This window comes from Trematosphaeria pertusa (assembly GCF_010094035.1).
Source record: "Trematosphaeria pertusa strain CBS 122368 unplaced genomic scaffold BU26scaffold_1, whole genome shotgun sequence".
NCBI lineage: Eukaryota > Fungi > Ascomycota > Dothideomycetes > Pleosporales > Trematosphaeriaceae > Trematosphaeria > Trematosphaeria pertusa.
The window spans coordinates 1,265,744-1,279,651 of NW_022987212.1; the positions used below are offsets into that span (position 1 = coordinate 1,265,744).

The window sequence follows — 13,908 nt, forward strand, 5'->3', positions numbered from 1 at the left end:
TGAGTCAGGAGAATGAAGGGAAGCAAGTTGTTTGGGGTGAGCAGGGTGAAGTGTGGGGAGGCTGCTGATGCTGTGTTCCCCTTGTGCTGTGCTGTTGCGTTGCTGGAAAAGGCGAGGGGCATATACGAAGTTCCAGACACCAACTTGAAGAACAATAATGGAGGAGTCTCGGAACAAGTTTGGCAGACAAGACGTGCGAGAGTGGGTCAATGCTAAGACATATGCAGACCGAGAAGTATTCACTTCGGTTTGCAGTCGAGTTGGGGTGCAGACATTGACACCAAAGGTGCTGTGGACAGGACCTTTACCGACGGGCTCGCAATTCAGATAGTCGGAGTGACATGGGTCAGTAGGTTGAACATCCGCACGCTAAGTGGTAACCATTTTGAGCTCTTAAGAGTGTGGGTGTGGAACCCTCTCTTATCTTGATTACTCGACCCTAGGGTACGGCCAACGGGTCTCTACCGGCAAGCCGGTAAGAACGTCCCTTCATTGTTGAGTCCCTCCTTGTCCTCCTCCAAGACTCTTACCAAAAAAACGGTCACCTTTTGTCTTGACCAAGGTTGAAGGGTCAAGCCGGCGATACGCATCAAACGCCATGTAGCCCAGATAAAACCCCAGATCCCCGTCTTTTCAAATGCTATGCCGTTGAAGACAAGAACTTTTCTTCGAAATGGTATCATCCCAATTCATAACGTCGTGTTGAAACTTCTAAAGTAGACGCAGAGAAATCTAGTAACGGTAGATGTCGCTCTTGAACGGACCCTCGATTGGCAGTCCAAGATACTCAGCCTGGACCTCGGTGAGCTTGGAGAGCTTAGCGTTGACGTGGTCGAGGTGCAGCAGAGCGACTTGCTCGTCGAGAATCTTGGGCAGCACGTAGACGCCAATGTCGAGCTTGCCGGTCTTGCCAAACTCGATGTACTTGTTGCCGAACTCCTCGTCGTCGGCCTTGTACAGCATGATCTGGGCAAGGACCTGGTTGGTGAAGGAGCAGGACATGACGAAGGAGGAGTGGCCTGTGGCGCATCCCAGGTTAACGAGACGGCCCTCAGCGAGGAGGATGATGTGGCGGCCGCTCTTCATGAGGTAGCGGTCGACCTGCGGCTTGATGTTCTGGACCGACTTCGCGTTGGCCTTGAGCCATGCAACGTCGATTTCGATGTCGAAGTGACCGATGTTGCAGACAATGGCGTCGTTGGGCATGGCCTCGAAGTGCCTAGCAGTGAGAATGTCACGGCAGCCAGTCGTGGTGACAAAGATCTGGCCCTGAGAAGAGGCCTCCTCCATGGTGGTGACCTGGTAGCCAGAGACAGCGGCCTGGAGGGCGTTAATGGGGTCGATCTCGGTGACGATGACGCGGGCACCCATGGCGTGGAGAGCCTGGGCGCAGCCCTTGCCGACATCACCGTATCCGGCAACGACGGCGACCTTGCCGGCGATCATAACATCGGTGGCACGCTTGATACCGTCGACGAGCGATTCTCGGCAGCCGTACAGGTTGTCGAACTTGGACTTTGTGACGGAGTCATTGACGTTGATAGCCGGGACGAGCAGGCCGTGCCCCTTGCCCTTGTTCTTCAGCATGCGGTAGAGGTGGTGCACGCCGGTGGTGGTCTCTTCTGACACGCCGTAGCAGTCCTTGAGCATCTCCGGGTACTTGTTGTGTACCAGCGCGGTAAGGTCACCGCCATCGTCGAGGATCAGATTCAGGCTCTTGCCGTCCTTAAAGGCGGTGAGCTGCTGCTCGAGGCACCAGTTGTACTCCTCCTCGGTCTCGCCCTTCCAGGCGAAGACGGGCACGCCCGAGGCGGCAATGGCAGCGGCGGCGTGGTCCTGCGTGGAGAAGATGTTGCAGGACGTCCAGGTGAGCTCGGCACCGAGCGCCTTCAGGGTCTCGATGAGGACGGCGGTCTGGATGGCTGCGTGCGGGGTTAGCGAGAGCTGGGTAACGGCCTCCGTGCTGTACATACTCATGTGCAAGCATCCCGCAATGCGGGCGCCCTTCAATGGCTGCTCCTGGGCGTACTTCTCCCGGGTCGCCATGAGCCCGGGCATCTCATTCTCAGCGAGCTCGATCTCGCGGCGACCGAAGGCCGCGAGGCTGATGTCGGCGACCTTGAACTTGTGGGCGGGAGCAGACATGACGGCGGCTGCGGATATGATGTGAGAAGGAATAGGGCGGTCTCTAGAGAAGGAATTGAGAAAGGAAGAGAGAAGTGGGAGCGTGGAGGGGAGAAAGAGCTTTCAGAGTTTCGGCAGTTTTTCAATGCCCCGCCACCAAATCGAGCCTGCCCCAACTCCGCTCGGACCGTTTATGCTGACTTCTGATTGGCTGCTCGGACTTCATCCCATCCCATCTCAAACGAACAACAATGCTTTCCCAGTCCATCAACCTACTGCCCGGATCCCGTCTCGCTATGTCCCGAAGCTGTTTACTCTTCGCGTTCTCTCCCCAACCTTGGGAGCGGTCTCCAATTGGACTTGAGGCCGATGCTCAAGCGGCATCCCGAGCCCCCTTTGGCACCTCTGAAGCCTGAGAAGATAAGCTCCTGAATACCACCTAGGTACTAAAAGAGCAGAGGCGACGCAAAAAGAAGAGTACTAAAAGGTTTAATGCTGATATCCTCTTTCATCACTCTTCCCCCGCTGTCTTCTTGCAATATCAGTCCTCGTCTTGAGATGACGTGTTCTACAACACCTCCCACGCCCTCTCACTCATGTAAGGGTGCCTATGCGCCCTGCCCTGGTCTTCCGAGTGGCTCAAGTTCCTTAATGCTGAACTTTAGAACGGGCTCGCTGTTTGCATTTGTGACAACGGTATCCAATGTACTTCAACTCTCTCTCAATTCATGTCATCAGTTATTTCCCTCTGCATAATCTCTCAACACCGCGATATCAAGGCGAAGAGCAGGATCAAGCAAGCCCATCAGCACAGGCAACCAATCCTAATACACAGCCCAGACAAGCTTCGCACATTAGTCCTACTTGCAACAGCTTTCCGGCGTTCCGCATCATCATCATCAACAACCGCACAAAGCATTTCCAGGCAACAACCCACCTCGCTCCTTCCATAAACACACCCGTCCGCGCCTTCCTTCACTCGCTCGACCACGCCACCCCTCCCTCCAGGCCCCCGCTCCACTTCTCCTCTCCCCCCTCACCACACCACAAAATAAGGCAACACCCACACTTTTCTCCCTATAAATATCCAACAATTCTCAAACCCTCTCATCAGCAAACACAACAGCAGCCTGGGTGGGCGATCTCTAAAAGGTAAGTTTGGGTTGCACAGAGATCGGGCGACCGAAACCGGTAGGGAGTAACGTCGTTGGGCAATAGAAGGCTTGCTTTTTTGCTTCTGCGCTGTTGTTTTGGATGCCCTGGGTTCGAGTCAGAACGGAAGCAAGCTATTTTATTATCAGTTCAGGTTAGCTTGGCGTCTCGTCTCGTCGCCGCGATATGCATTGTCTTGGCCTCTCGAGTACTCAGCTCGCCCATGTGCATTGTCATCACCTCTGCTTGCTTATCTTCTCCTAACGTATATCTCGCTACTGTATACGCAGCCTTGGAGGTCTTCGTCTCGGTGAAGCGCGAGACTCTAGTGCTCCACCTTTCCATCCGCAGGCATGGCACCACCGCCCAAAGTCCAGTTTATCAACACCAGCGGAAAGACTTCAGAGGCTACGCGCGCGCGAGACCAGATCGAGAAAGCGGACGATCTCGCGGTGGTCGGTCATTGGCAGTATTAAGGGCTGCGACGTGTGAGGAAAGACGAGATAGGCTAGATTAAAAGAGAGGGTGAGGGTTTAAGAGAACAGCAGAATTAATACTGCTCTCTGGACAGGCAAGAAGGCCTGAAGCTTTATGCTGTCACTCACGGCGATGAAGATGAAAACGACGAAACATGGAAATATAGGCTTAGGCATACGGGTGAGCCTCTCGAGAGTATGAGACGCTGGCCTAAGAAGACCTGAGGTTACAATTATCTATCTCAGTGTCTGTGGCTCGGAGAAGAAAGGCGGAAGGCTTCTTCATATCCACTGGGTCTTTAGGTAAAGGGCTGGACGGGTACTTAACCTTTCGGTGCTGGGCAGTATAATGAGGTCGCTTCGTGATGCGAGCTTACAAGCACCTCCTTCAGAGCCCCGTGTCCAGGTTGCAGGATGAGGCTGAGCGCCACGAGTGCAATGCTACGCAAGCTGGGGATGGTTGGGACCGGATGCAAAAGTGTAGAAACATCCAATTAGTCTGTGCACGTGCTTGCACATTTCATGGTAGGGCACCTTGATAGTGAGATTCTCCGAGCTATTCAAGATAATTAGACCCGGAAGGGTATATCAGCGACAATTATGATCACCCACTTGTCTCACCAGGTAAGCGTCGCACTGCTAAATTAGATACTAAGAAGGGAAAATACCACTGAACGAAATGCCCACCTACGCCGCCACTGGCTTGACGCTCTGCGGATTATGAAAGATGTCCTTCGGATCCACAGCCGCCTTGATCTGCTGCAGCCTCGGCAGATTGCTTCCCCAGTACTCCGACGGACCGTTCGCACCCAGCGCTGGATCCACATAACCAGCATACGCCCCAAGATGATGGCCGGGCAGTGCATCCGTGATGACCTTGCTCAGGCCCGTCAGGAAGTTCCTGATTTTGCTGTCCACCCTGCCAAAGAGGTTGACGGCATATGCTTGGTGGTAGAACAGCGCGTCGCGGTGTCCGTACGCCGTCGCGTCCGGCGCGTAGTCGTTTATTTTCCCGCCTTCCAGGTCCCAGATCAGGAACCAGACCGGTGTGCCTTTGTCCGTTGAGTCGATGAATTGGAAGAGTTTGTCGACCGCGGCGTCGGGGAGAATGTCGTCTTTCGTGTAGGCGAGTGACTTGGCGTAGAAGTTGCTCTGGATGCCACCTGCGAGCTCGAGCGCGACGTCCTCCGCCCAGTGGCCTACGACGCCAAGCCAGTCTTTGAGTACTACCACCGACTCGTCCTTGTTAGGGAGGCGGCTGGAGATGTTGAGGCTGTCGAATTCGGCCTTTGGACCGAAGTAGGTTCCGGAGACGATGACACCAAGCTCCGTTAGGATGAACTGGCTGGCGAACTTCCGCGACAGATTTGGATCTGCAATTAATGCTTGCCATTTCTTGAAGGCATTCGCCTTGTCCTTCGCGCTCCCGGCCTGGATGCCGTACGAGTAGAGGACTGATTCGCCCGGTTCAGCCTCGGTGCGCACTTTGAACTCGGTGATGATGCCGAAGCTTGCTCCTGCTCCTTTCAGGGCCCAGAAGACGTCGGAGTTCTGCTGCTCAGATGCCCGAACGATCGATGAATTTGCAAGCACGACCTGGACTTCTTCGACATGATCCAATGCCGCTCCCCACATTCGAGATGTCGGGCCCAGGCCGCCAATGGTTGCATGACCGCCAATACCGACTTGTGGACACGTGCCGTGTGCCATCGCGCGCTTTCCATTGTCGTGAAGCCGTTTGGTGACGTCGCCCAGCAGGGTCCCTCCGCCAATTGTTGCTTGCCAGGTATTCGTGTCCATGGAGAACTGCTGGAAGTTCTCGAGGTCAACGATGATAGCGTCATTTTGTCCGCCAATACCTGTGAAGGATGTTAGAACAACTGTCGTTCGGTATCAAAGCTGGCGCATACCGTAGTTTGCATACGAATGACCACCACAGCGCGGTTGGACTTTGAGATTGTTGTCGGCGGCGCATTTAACGATCGCAGCGACCTGTTCGGTAGACTTGGGATAAGTGACAGCTGCAGGCGCGACTGGTATATCAAGATTGTAGGGCTTGACGTGCGAGATCTGATAGCCAACGGTCGCATTGGAGGCTAATAATGCATTGTTACCTCCCAGGGCAGCTAACAGGCATTTCTGCACCGCTGTACTCGATGTATTCCCCATAGCGCAGGTCTATGGCGTCGGCCAGCAGAATCTACCCAAGAAGAGAATATGAGAAAGCGAGCGGAAGGGAGAGCCCAAGAAATTCGAGCTCTCGTGAAAGTCGTGCATTTTGTAGAGTACATGTACTCGGTTGCCCCCGCCGAGCCGATCCTCCTGGTACAGGGGAGCCCAGCAAACGGACTGCCAATACGGAAGCTACGCCCGGCCCTTGGCGTTGAATCTGGCGCACGCGCGCGAAAAACATGCGAGGAGAAGCTGGGGACGGGGACATGCGGATGCAGGTCACTCGAGGACGTTGCTGGCGAGGTGGTGGTGAGGCGTGGCAGGGGTCCGGGATAAGGTCTTGGGGTGGCGATGTCGACCTGTGAGTGGTTGGCAACGGCGCGTCCGTGTTTGTTTAAATTGCGAAGGTCCAGAAATCCTGGCGGCATCCTGGGGTAGTGTGGCGCATGCGGAGCGCGAAGAGGAAGCGTTTCAGTGTGACTTTCCTGCAAACGTTATGCGGACTGCCATCTCCGCATACGAGTGTGCACGACCGTTCACGTGCATCGCACAGAAGGAGTCTGCTGCCACCCTTCCTCAGTATTACCAAGTCGCTGAATGGAAAGGTGAATCCTTCAACGGCAACACCGTGTAAAAAGGAGGCATTCTGCGGTCATAGGGTCGGACTGCGCCACGCATATTTGCTCTCGCGCCAATAAGACCCCGAGCGGATGGTCCCGCTCCAATCCTCAGGATATTTGTCGGCTAGTGGAGAGATTTTCTGTCGAGCAATGTCATCCGCGAGCCTTTCAAAGGTTAGGAGTGGATAAGTCCCTATATATCGTCCTGAAAGTCGTCCTCCACGTCCTCGACTAACCCTGCGTCTTCAAAGTTAGTGTTGAGTCCTCCTCTGCAACGCCTGACGGGAAATGACCAGGGAGAGTATACACAGCAGAGGTGGGTTTAGCCTCCGCAGGGACAGCTTGCCAGGTGCTTGTGGACGCCGTCACCCGCGAGACATTCTTATCGCGAATCGAACACCTGATGTTCATGTGAGGGCTCCGGATCCGAATTCATGGTGTCGGCAGTAGTCCGCGGACATCCAGGCTTCTTCTCGCGAATGGATGGTATGTTGTGGGCGCTGATTGAGGTGGAAGAACGATTCCCGACTGAACGGAGGTGAGTCGTTCTTGATGTATAACATCATTGCACCAGCTCAAACTCCGAACCGACGTCCCAACTCCCGCCCTAACTCCAAAGATAGCGCATTTCCACGTTGAACAAGCATATCAGGTGTCCACAGCCCAGCTTTAAGATCGGTTTGCCGCGAATCTGTGGGACGTGGTGAGGTTCCAACACCGCCTCTGACGCATCTTCAGGCCACCCGCTGCACGCCAACTGAAAGAGGCAATATCTTCAAGGCTCCGCCAACCGGATTTCCTGAAATAGAGCAGGCATTGCACCAAAATGTTTCACAAACTCGGTTCTTACCGAGCGATGGAAAGCCTCAAAGAGCTTATTTCGACGTTTTGAGGGTCTGAGCGACGCTGATCAATGCAGGTCTTTGATGCAAAGCAAGGCTGAGGATGGTTATGGGCATGGCTATGACGACGCTAGGCATCCCGTTCGATGGTACAGTGGTGAGGGTTGAGGTGGTATAAAGACTGAGAAGTCAGCGAGCATTGTGATTCAGACTTCATCCAAAACCTCGCCTCATTACCACTCACATCTCTCCACATTCAAAATCCTCGAACAGCCAGCCAAACCACCTGCTACTACACCTCAAGAAACTCCCCGACCCCAGACGAGTAACGATCACAATGGGTCTCTTCAATCCCTCCAAAGACCAACAATACGACCCCAACGCGTATCGCCCATCAGCACCTCAACCCGCCTACATGCAGCAACAACCGCAATATGGCCAGCAGCCGCAGATGGCATACAGCCAGCAACCTGCTGCATACGAACACCAAGGGAACCCCGCATACGAGTACGCGGCGAAGAAAGCGATGGAGAAGCAGGAAAAGAAGAAGAAGCACAAGGGACGCCGGTGCTGTTTGGGGTGCTTGTGTGATTGCTTCGGGAGCGGACTTGGAGGCTGAGGAAGACGAACCCGGTGATGCGAAATCATGTTAGAACAGTAGTGTTATCTGAGCGTTAAGCAGATCCACGGCCTCGCGTTGAGCAAAACCGAATGCACCATTTTGAACCTTGTCGAATCTTGTATTCTACGTGTCCCTGGATTTGTTCATTGTGTCGTTGTCTGTCCACAGTATTCGCTAGGCAAACCATTGCCGGAAATCAGACTTGGTAAGCAGATGCCTCAATGGTGAGTATCTTTGGGTATGAATGTGCGGGGAGAAGCTTAGGCGAGGTTGAGCTGGGCTTCATCTCGTCTCGTTCGAATAGTATATCTGCTAAGCAGATGAGTTAACTATCAAAAAGGGATTTTTTGGGACGATGTGAGGAGTGAGAAGGCGAGGCCAAGGTGAGGGTATGGTAGACGCTAAGGTGCTTACTAACCGCCAGCTGTGCTTAGGCCTTGCACCATGCCGCGACTTTCTACACGCAAGTGCTTTCTGCCTACAGATGATGACTCTCACAGACGGCCATAAAATGGACGTCATCTATTTGATTAAATTGACTAACTTTCAGTAAACTCACATACTCGCAGAACGCCTCTCGAACGCCAATCGACCGTCTCCGTCACGTCGACGCTCCCGAATCCTCGCAATGGCTATCACCGAGATGGCGCTCCTCCACCTTTCCGAAGGTACAACCGCTGACGACGCGTCCCTCCGCTCGAAGTTGACCAAAGCGAAGACGGTCATGCAAACCTACACCGGCCGCACTTTCTATATCATGCAACAAATCGAAGACCCATCATTTCTGTATGTCATCGGAGAATGGGAATCGCTCGACCAGCACATGAATGGCTTCATACCCTCAGCAGACAACCAAGCTCTTCTCGAAAGCCTGAAAGACGAGCTCGCGGTCGACTGGCTGCTGCACATCGACGCCCCGCACACCGCGCTCCCACTGCCCAAGACGGACGCGGAGAAGGAGAAAGCACTCAAAGGAGAGCTCATATATAGCATTGGGAGGCACTTCATCAAGACTGGGGAGAAGGACAAGTTCCAGGAGACGTTCGACGCCAACAAGAAGTACCCGATGGAGTACGTGACGGAGGGCTCGATAGGCTATGGATGGCGCGTAGATAAGGAGGAGCATAATGAGGAATTTGTTCTCTGGGGTCCTTGGAAGAGTGTTGACCAGCACCTTGGGTTCGCGAAGACGGAAGGGTTCGCAAAGTATGCGAAGATTCGGGACCACTTGGATGGTGCGGATATCAAGCATGCGAAGATTATGGATGTCTGAATGGTCATGAACGTCTTAAAAGGACAGCAGGTAGGGCTTTCTTGGCCAATCAACATATATACTGCCTCCTACTCCCTCCTTCGCTCTTCTAATGTCTCTTCGTTCACAACGCCATCGAAAATCCCGACCCATTCGTTAGATTTCCCTCCACCATAAATCTCGCATCCTCGCTCTACATATCACGGAATTGATTCAGAGAGCCGTCGCTATTCTAGACGCGTTGCACGCGTCGGCGCAAAAGTGGGAGTTCCGATAAGCTGCAGCCCTGCTTCCGAGATAACGGAACAGGAAGCGCGATGCGACCCCTCAACAGCGGCGGCCACTATGGGATCAGACGACCAGCGATCTGATATGCCCGCCTATTCGTCATATCTCTCCGAATGCATACGTAAAATCGTGCATCGAGCATATAACGTCCTTTCTCGCTTTTTCCCTTGTCTTTCAATTCACCACTCGTTTTCGCTCCCATCATGGATCTTCTAGGTATAGTACAATCCTGGATTGTTCGGATACAAAATGCTCCCTTGGGTTATGGGACCACAGCTGCCGGGCTTGCAATTCTGTGCTTTCTTCTATACAAGGTACGTCGCCATTAGAAAGTGAAATTCCGTCACTCACACTAGGCAGCTCACAACTCGAACCGACATCCCCTACATCCGCAATCTGCCCGAAATACCCGGAGCTCTTCCCATCACTGGCCATCTCCTCCAACTAGGCGACGACCATGCCACTGTGTGCGAGAAATGGTGGCGCAAATACGGCCACTCAGTCTTTCAAATCCGGCTCGGAAACACTCGCGCAGTGGTCGTCAACTCCTTTGCGGACTGCAAGAAGATGCTCGTCTCCAATTCCCAAGCCCTGATCGACCGGCCTACTTTGTACACGTTTCATGGCGTCATTTCCTCTACCAAGGGTTTCACGATTGGTAGCTCGCCGTGGGACGAAAGCTGCCGCAACAAGAGGAAGGCTGCGAGTACGACACTAAGCCGTGCAATGATGAAGAATTACTATCCCATGTTCGACCTCGAATCGTACTGCATCCTCCGAGATCTCCAGCGAGACAGCAAAGGAGGTGAGCTTGAAGTTAGCGTTCGACCGTATATCCAACGTTACGCACTCAACACCACATTGACCCTCTGTTACGGCATTCGCATGGACGAAGTGTACGACACACTCCTCCGAGAGATCCTCTACGTTGGCTCAGCAATCTCGCTTCTTCGCTCTGCGTCCGAGAACTATCAGGATTACGTCCCTATTCTGCGATATCTGCCGAACAACGAAAAGACCGCAAGGTCAAAAGAGCTCAGGGAGCGGCGGGACAAGTATCTCGACCTTCTTCTCAATAAAGTCCGCGAGATGATCAAGAAAGGGACCGACAAACCCTGCATAAGCGCTGCTATTCTCAAAGACGAAGAGACGCGTCTCACCGGCGTAGAAGTCGGCTCTATCTGTCTCTCCCTCGTCTCTGGAGGCTTCGAAACGATCCCCGGAACGCTGGTCTCTTGCATCGGTTCGCTCTCCACGCCAGCAGGTCAAATCTTCCAAGACCGCGCATATGAGGATATCAAGCGGCATCATCCGGACTTGAAAGAAGCATGGGCGGCAGACTTTGAGAAAGAGAACGTTCCATATCTGAATGCGATTGTGAAAGAAGCAGGACGCTACTATACTGTCAGCAGTATGAGTCTGCCCCGGAAGACGGTGACCGATGTGCGTTGGGGCGATGCGATTATCCCCGCGAAGACGATGGTGTTGATTAATGCTCAAGCTGGGAATCACGGTATACTCTTTTATCTATCGCGCACACCTAGAGGAACTGCTAATGTATAGTAGATGTCGACCATTTCGGTCCCGACGCCGGTATATTCAACCCCGAGCGCTGGCTCTCTACCACAGAAAAAGGATACGAGGAGAAATCTGTTTCTGGACCGGCGCACCTCTCCTTTGGTGCAGGGTCGCGCTCATGCCCCGGCGCTATCATTGCGAGCAAACTGATCTATTCGGCGCTATTTCGTTTGCTTTCGCTGTACAAGATTGAAGCGAGCGAGAAAGATCCGCCGAATACGGATTATGTGGATTATAATGCGATTAAGAGTGCGCTAGTGGCTATTCCGAGGGACTTCAAGATTAGGTTGATCCCGAGGGATGGAAGTGGAGAGCTTGCGAAGAGCGTTTTGAAGACGGGAGAGGAAAGGACAAGGGAGTTTTACAAGGAGTGAAAGGCTTTTCGGGCTGAATTGAATCGGATCGAAAAATGCTGATAGGTGAGCGAGGGCTGAACGGAATGCAGCTTATCTCCGAAGCGTGCAGTTGCGGGGCACATTCACCCCACTTTCCGTCTTTACTACGGGAATCCTTCACGACAGCCCATCACATAGGCCAACATGCTATGGAGACTCGAACAGGCAGGTCAGGCATCATGTCTCAGTTGTTCCTGCATAGTGGATCCTTCGCTCGAAAGCGACTGATTGATCAATGTGACTCATCCATGAAAGTTTACATTTCAGCCCTCAACCCTTCCATCACTCCTATTCATCACACATTCCCTTTCATCATCAAATATCCTTCCTCTTCTATCTTGTCTTAGTTGAATCCATTTATCGTCTCGCATCTCAGCCTCCACATCCCCACTCTGGACAAATAATGCCGCTTGAACTCCACCCCATCACAACCTCAGACACCCTCAGCTGGACCCGCATCCGCATGCTCGCCTACCTCGGCCCCACCCACGAGCTCATCCACGGCGGCCAGCCCATCTCCGAATCTTCCATCCAGGGCGTAGCACGGGACCGCGTCAAGGAACTCGGCAAACGCAACACCTGGCACTGGAAGATCGTTGACACCGACTTATCGCCCAGTGGAGACGATCCGGAAGGAAATAGCGGCAGGACGATTGCGATCGCCGTGTGGAGTGCGCATAATCTCCCGGCGAAGGAAGTGGAGGGCAGCAGTAACGAACCGACAACAAATCCCGCTGAAACAGCTAGTGAGGAGAGAGCAGAGGAGGAAAAGGAAAAGCCGTTCCTACCGCCCGAGCTGAACCTAGAAATTCTACTCGCACTGCTAGGTCCTTTAAACGTCGCGCAAGCCGAGATCATGGGCTCCGCGCGCCCGTACCTCATGCTCAACAGCTTGGCCACGCATCCAGAGCACCAGCGGCGCGGCGCGGCGAAGATGCTGCTGGACTGGGGGCTAGAGAAGGCGGACGAGGAGGGGTGGGCATGCTATTTGGATACGAGTCAGACGGCGAGGGCGATGTATGAGGGAAGGGGGTTTGAGTTGGTGAGGGGCGTGGAGTTTGATCGGGGAAAGTGGGGTGGGGAGGGTGTGGATTGGCATGGGTGTATGGTTAGGGAGCCGCAGAAGGGGGAGGAGGGGAATGCGCAGAGTGATGGGAGGGATTAGATATGCGTTTCGTGAAAGAGAGTTAAAGCTCTTTCCGCATATGTACTTTCTTCAACCCCTAATACATTCGACTCGCTAAACGCAGCATAGCCCAGCCTCTCAAAGTACCCTCGCTGCCACGGCACATCATCATACCCCGACAAGCGTATCTCGCCAACCTTCCCGTCCCTTCTTAACACACTCTACGTACCGCAGCCGCCTGCCAACGCCCTGTCTAGCGTGTCTCTGATCCACCGCAAACTTCCGCACGGACAGTACACGACGAGAACGCGTCGTAGGATCGGCACCCATAACAACTAAGGCGACGGGTTCCATACTATCCCGCGATACCGCGACCCAGATCTTCCCCTCTTGCTGGTCTAGGGAGAAGAGGCTGGGAGGTGGTACGGGAGCGTCAGCTAACTTGGACAGACCTACGATGTGGAAGAGTTGCTTAGCGGAGTACTCGATGCTTGGGAGGTAGTGCACATCACGGGGTGTGGCGCGGCGGACGATGATGTTTCCAGTGGAAGGCGTGGAGAAGAAGCAGCCCATGATAGAGTGGAGAGTGGATGGAGACGCTAGGTTGAATGATTGAAGAAGACGCGGGGACCTTTATACTAAGAAGGACAGCGCAGGCTGAAAAAAAAAAAAAACCACTACTAAACAGACGGTCGATGCTGTGCTGGACGACAGGAAAGTATAAGGTGGCATGCAGATGCTTGCATACGTAGCTTGGGGCGTCGTGTAAGCGTTCAAAGATACTTTGTTGTTAGGGTGTGCGAGTATCGACATGGTTGTGGTGACTTACGGAAGGCCAACATGAACACACTCATAAACTAACATTAACTACGTTGAGGGTGGAAGCTAAGATAAGTTCAAAATGGTGGATGGACCCCGTTCCCGAGCCCTGGCTCTCGGTTCCCAGACGGGGACCGTTCCTCCAGACCGTTTCAGCTATTTGAGTGCATGCTTAAAATACATCATTCACCACGGCATCAATGTCAGGATAATTGTGTTGTCTTGTGCAGTGTATGAGCTTGCGTTGGTGGGCCATGGGGTCTGCATTTAGTGCATCACTAGCCACGATTATATCATCAGCCTTGGCAATCGCGTGGCGGTGTTGTATGCCGCATGGGAGCGACCAGCCTTCGACCTCGCGGATTGAGAAGCCTGTCGCGTTCCTCCTCCCGTCATAGCAGTCACTACATGGTTTCCGTCAACTATATCCTTCGCTTCCACT

General features: G+C 53.5%; 7 protein-coding genes across 7 annotated transcripts; 4 read left to right on the forward strand and 3 right to left on the reverse strand.

The window, feature by feature from the left end:
- Positions 1-245: 245 nt before the first annotated feature.
- BU26DRAFT_536339 (S-adenosyl-L-homocysteine hydrolase-like protein) lies at positions 246-2,209 on the reverse strand. Its single transcript, XM_033831340.1, has 2 exons — positions 1,974-2,209; positions 246-1,922 (listed from the first exon to the last, which is right to left on the reverse strand). The coding sequence occupies exons 1-2, from the start codon at positions 2,143-2,145 to the stop codon at positions 733-735; spliced, it is 1,362 nt and encodes a 453-aa protein (XP_033690966.1). The 5' UTR covers positions 2,146-2,209; the 3' UTR covers positions 246-732.
- Positions 2,210-4,439: 2,230 nt separating this feature from the next.
- BU26DRAFT_557444 (Glucooligosaccharide oxidase) lies at positions 4,440-5,921 on the reverse strand (the record flags this gene model as incomplete). Its single annotated transcript, XM_033832457.1, has 2 exons — positions 4,440-5,611; positions 5,663-5,921. The coding sequence occupies 2 exons, from the start codon at positions 5,919-5,921 to the stop codon at positions 4,440-4,442; spliced, it is 1,431 nt and encodes a 476-aa protein (XP_033690967.1).
- Positions 5,922-7,723: 1,802 nt separating this feature from the next.
- Positions 7,724-8,518, forward strand: BU26DRAFT_557445 (uncharacterized protein; the record flags this gene model as incomplete). The annotated part of the gene is made up of 2 exons (XM_033832458.1): positions 7,724-7,953; positions 8,443-8,518. The coding sequence occupies 2 exons, from the start codon at positions 7,724-7,726 to the stop codon at positions 8,516-8,518; spliced, it is 306 nt and encodes a 101-aa protein (XP_033690968.1).
- BU26DRAFT_512895 (uncharacterized protein) lies at positions 8,342-9,336 on the forward strand. Its single transcript, XM_033827497.1, has 2 exons — positions 8,342-8,391; positions 8,443-9,336. Exon 2 carries the CDS (start codon positions 8,637-8,639, stop codon positions 9,279-9,281), a length of 645 nt encoding a protein of 214 aa, XP_033690969.1. The 5' UTR covers positions 8,342-8,391; positions 8,443-8,636; the 3' UTR covers positions 9,282-9,336.
- A 415-nt stretch (positions 9,337-9,751) lies between these two features.
- Positions 9,752-11,500, forward strand: BU26DRAFT_557447 (cytochrome P450 CYP504E1; the record flags this gene model as incomplete). The annotated part of the gene is made up of 3 exons (XM_033832459.1): positions 9,752-9,862; positions 9,909-11,061; positions 11,115-11,500. 3 exons carry the CDS (start codon positions 9,752-9,754, stop codon positions 11,498-11,500), a joined length of 1,650 nt encoding a protein of 549 aa, XP_033690970.1.
- An 18-nt stretch (positions 11,501-11,518) lies between these two features.
- BU26DRAFT_12652 (uncharacterized protein) lies at positions 11,519-12,739 on the forward strand. The gene has a single exon (XM_033819582.1). The coding sequence runs from the start codon at positions 11,925-11,927 to the stop codon at positions 12,684-12,686; it is 762 nt and encodes a 253-aa protein (XP_033690971.1). The 5' UTR covers positions 11,519-11,924; the 3' UTR covers positions 12,687-12,739.
- A 76-nt stretch (positions 12,740-12,815) lies between these two features.
- BU26DRAFT_498711 (uncharacterized protein) lies at positions 12,816-13,220 on the reverse strand (the record flags this gene model as incomplete). The annotated part of the gene is made up of 1 exon (XM_033826355.1): positions 12,816-13,220. The coding sequence occupies one exon, from the start codon at positions 13,218-13,220 to the stop codon at positions 12,816-12,818; it is 405 nt and encodes a 134-aa protein (XP_033690972.1).
- Between the last annotated feature and the right edge of the window lie 688 nt (positions 13,221-13,908).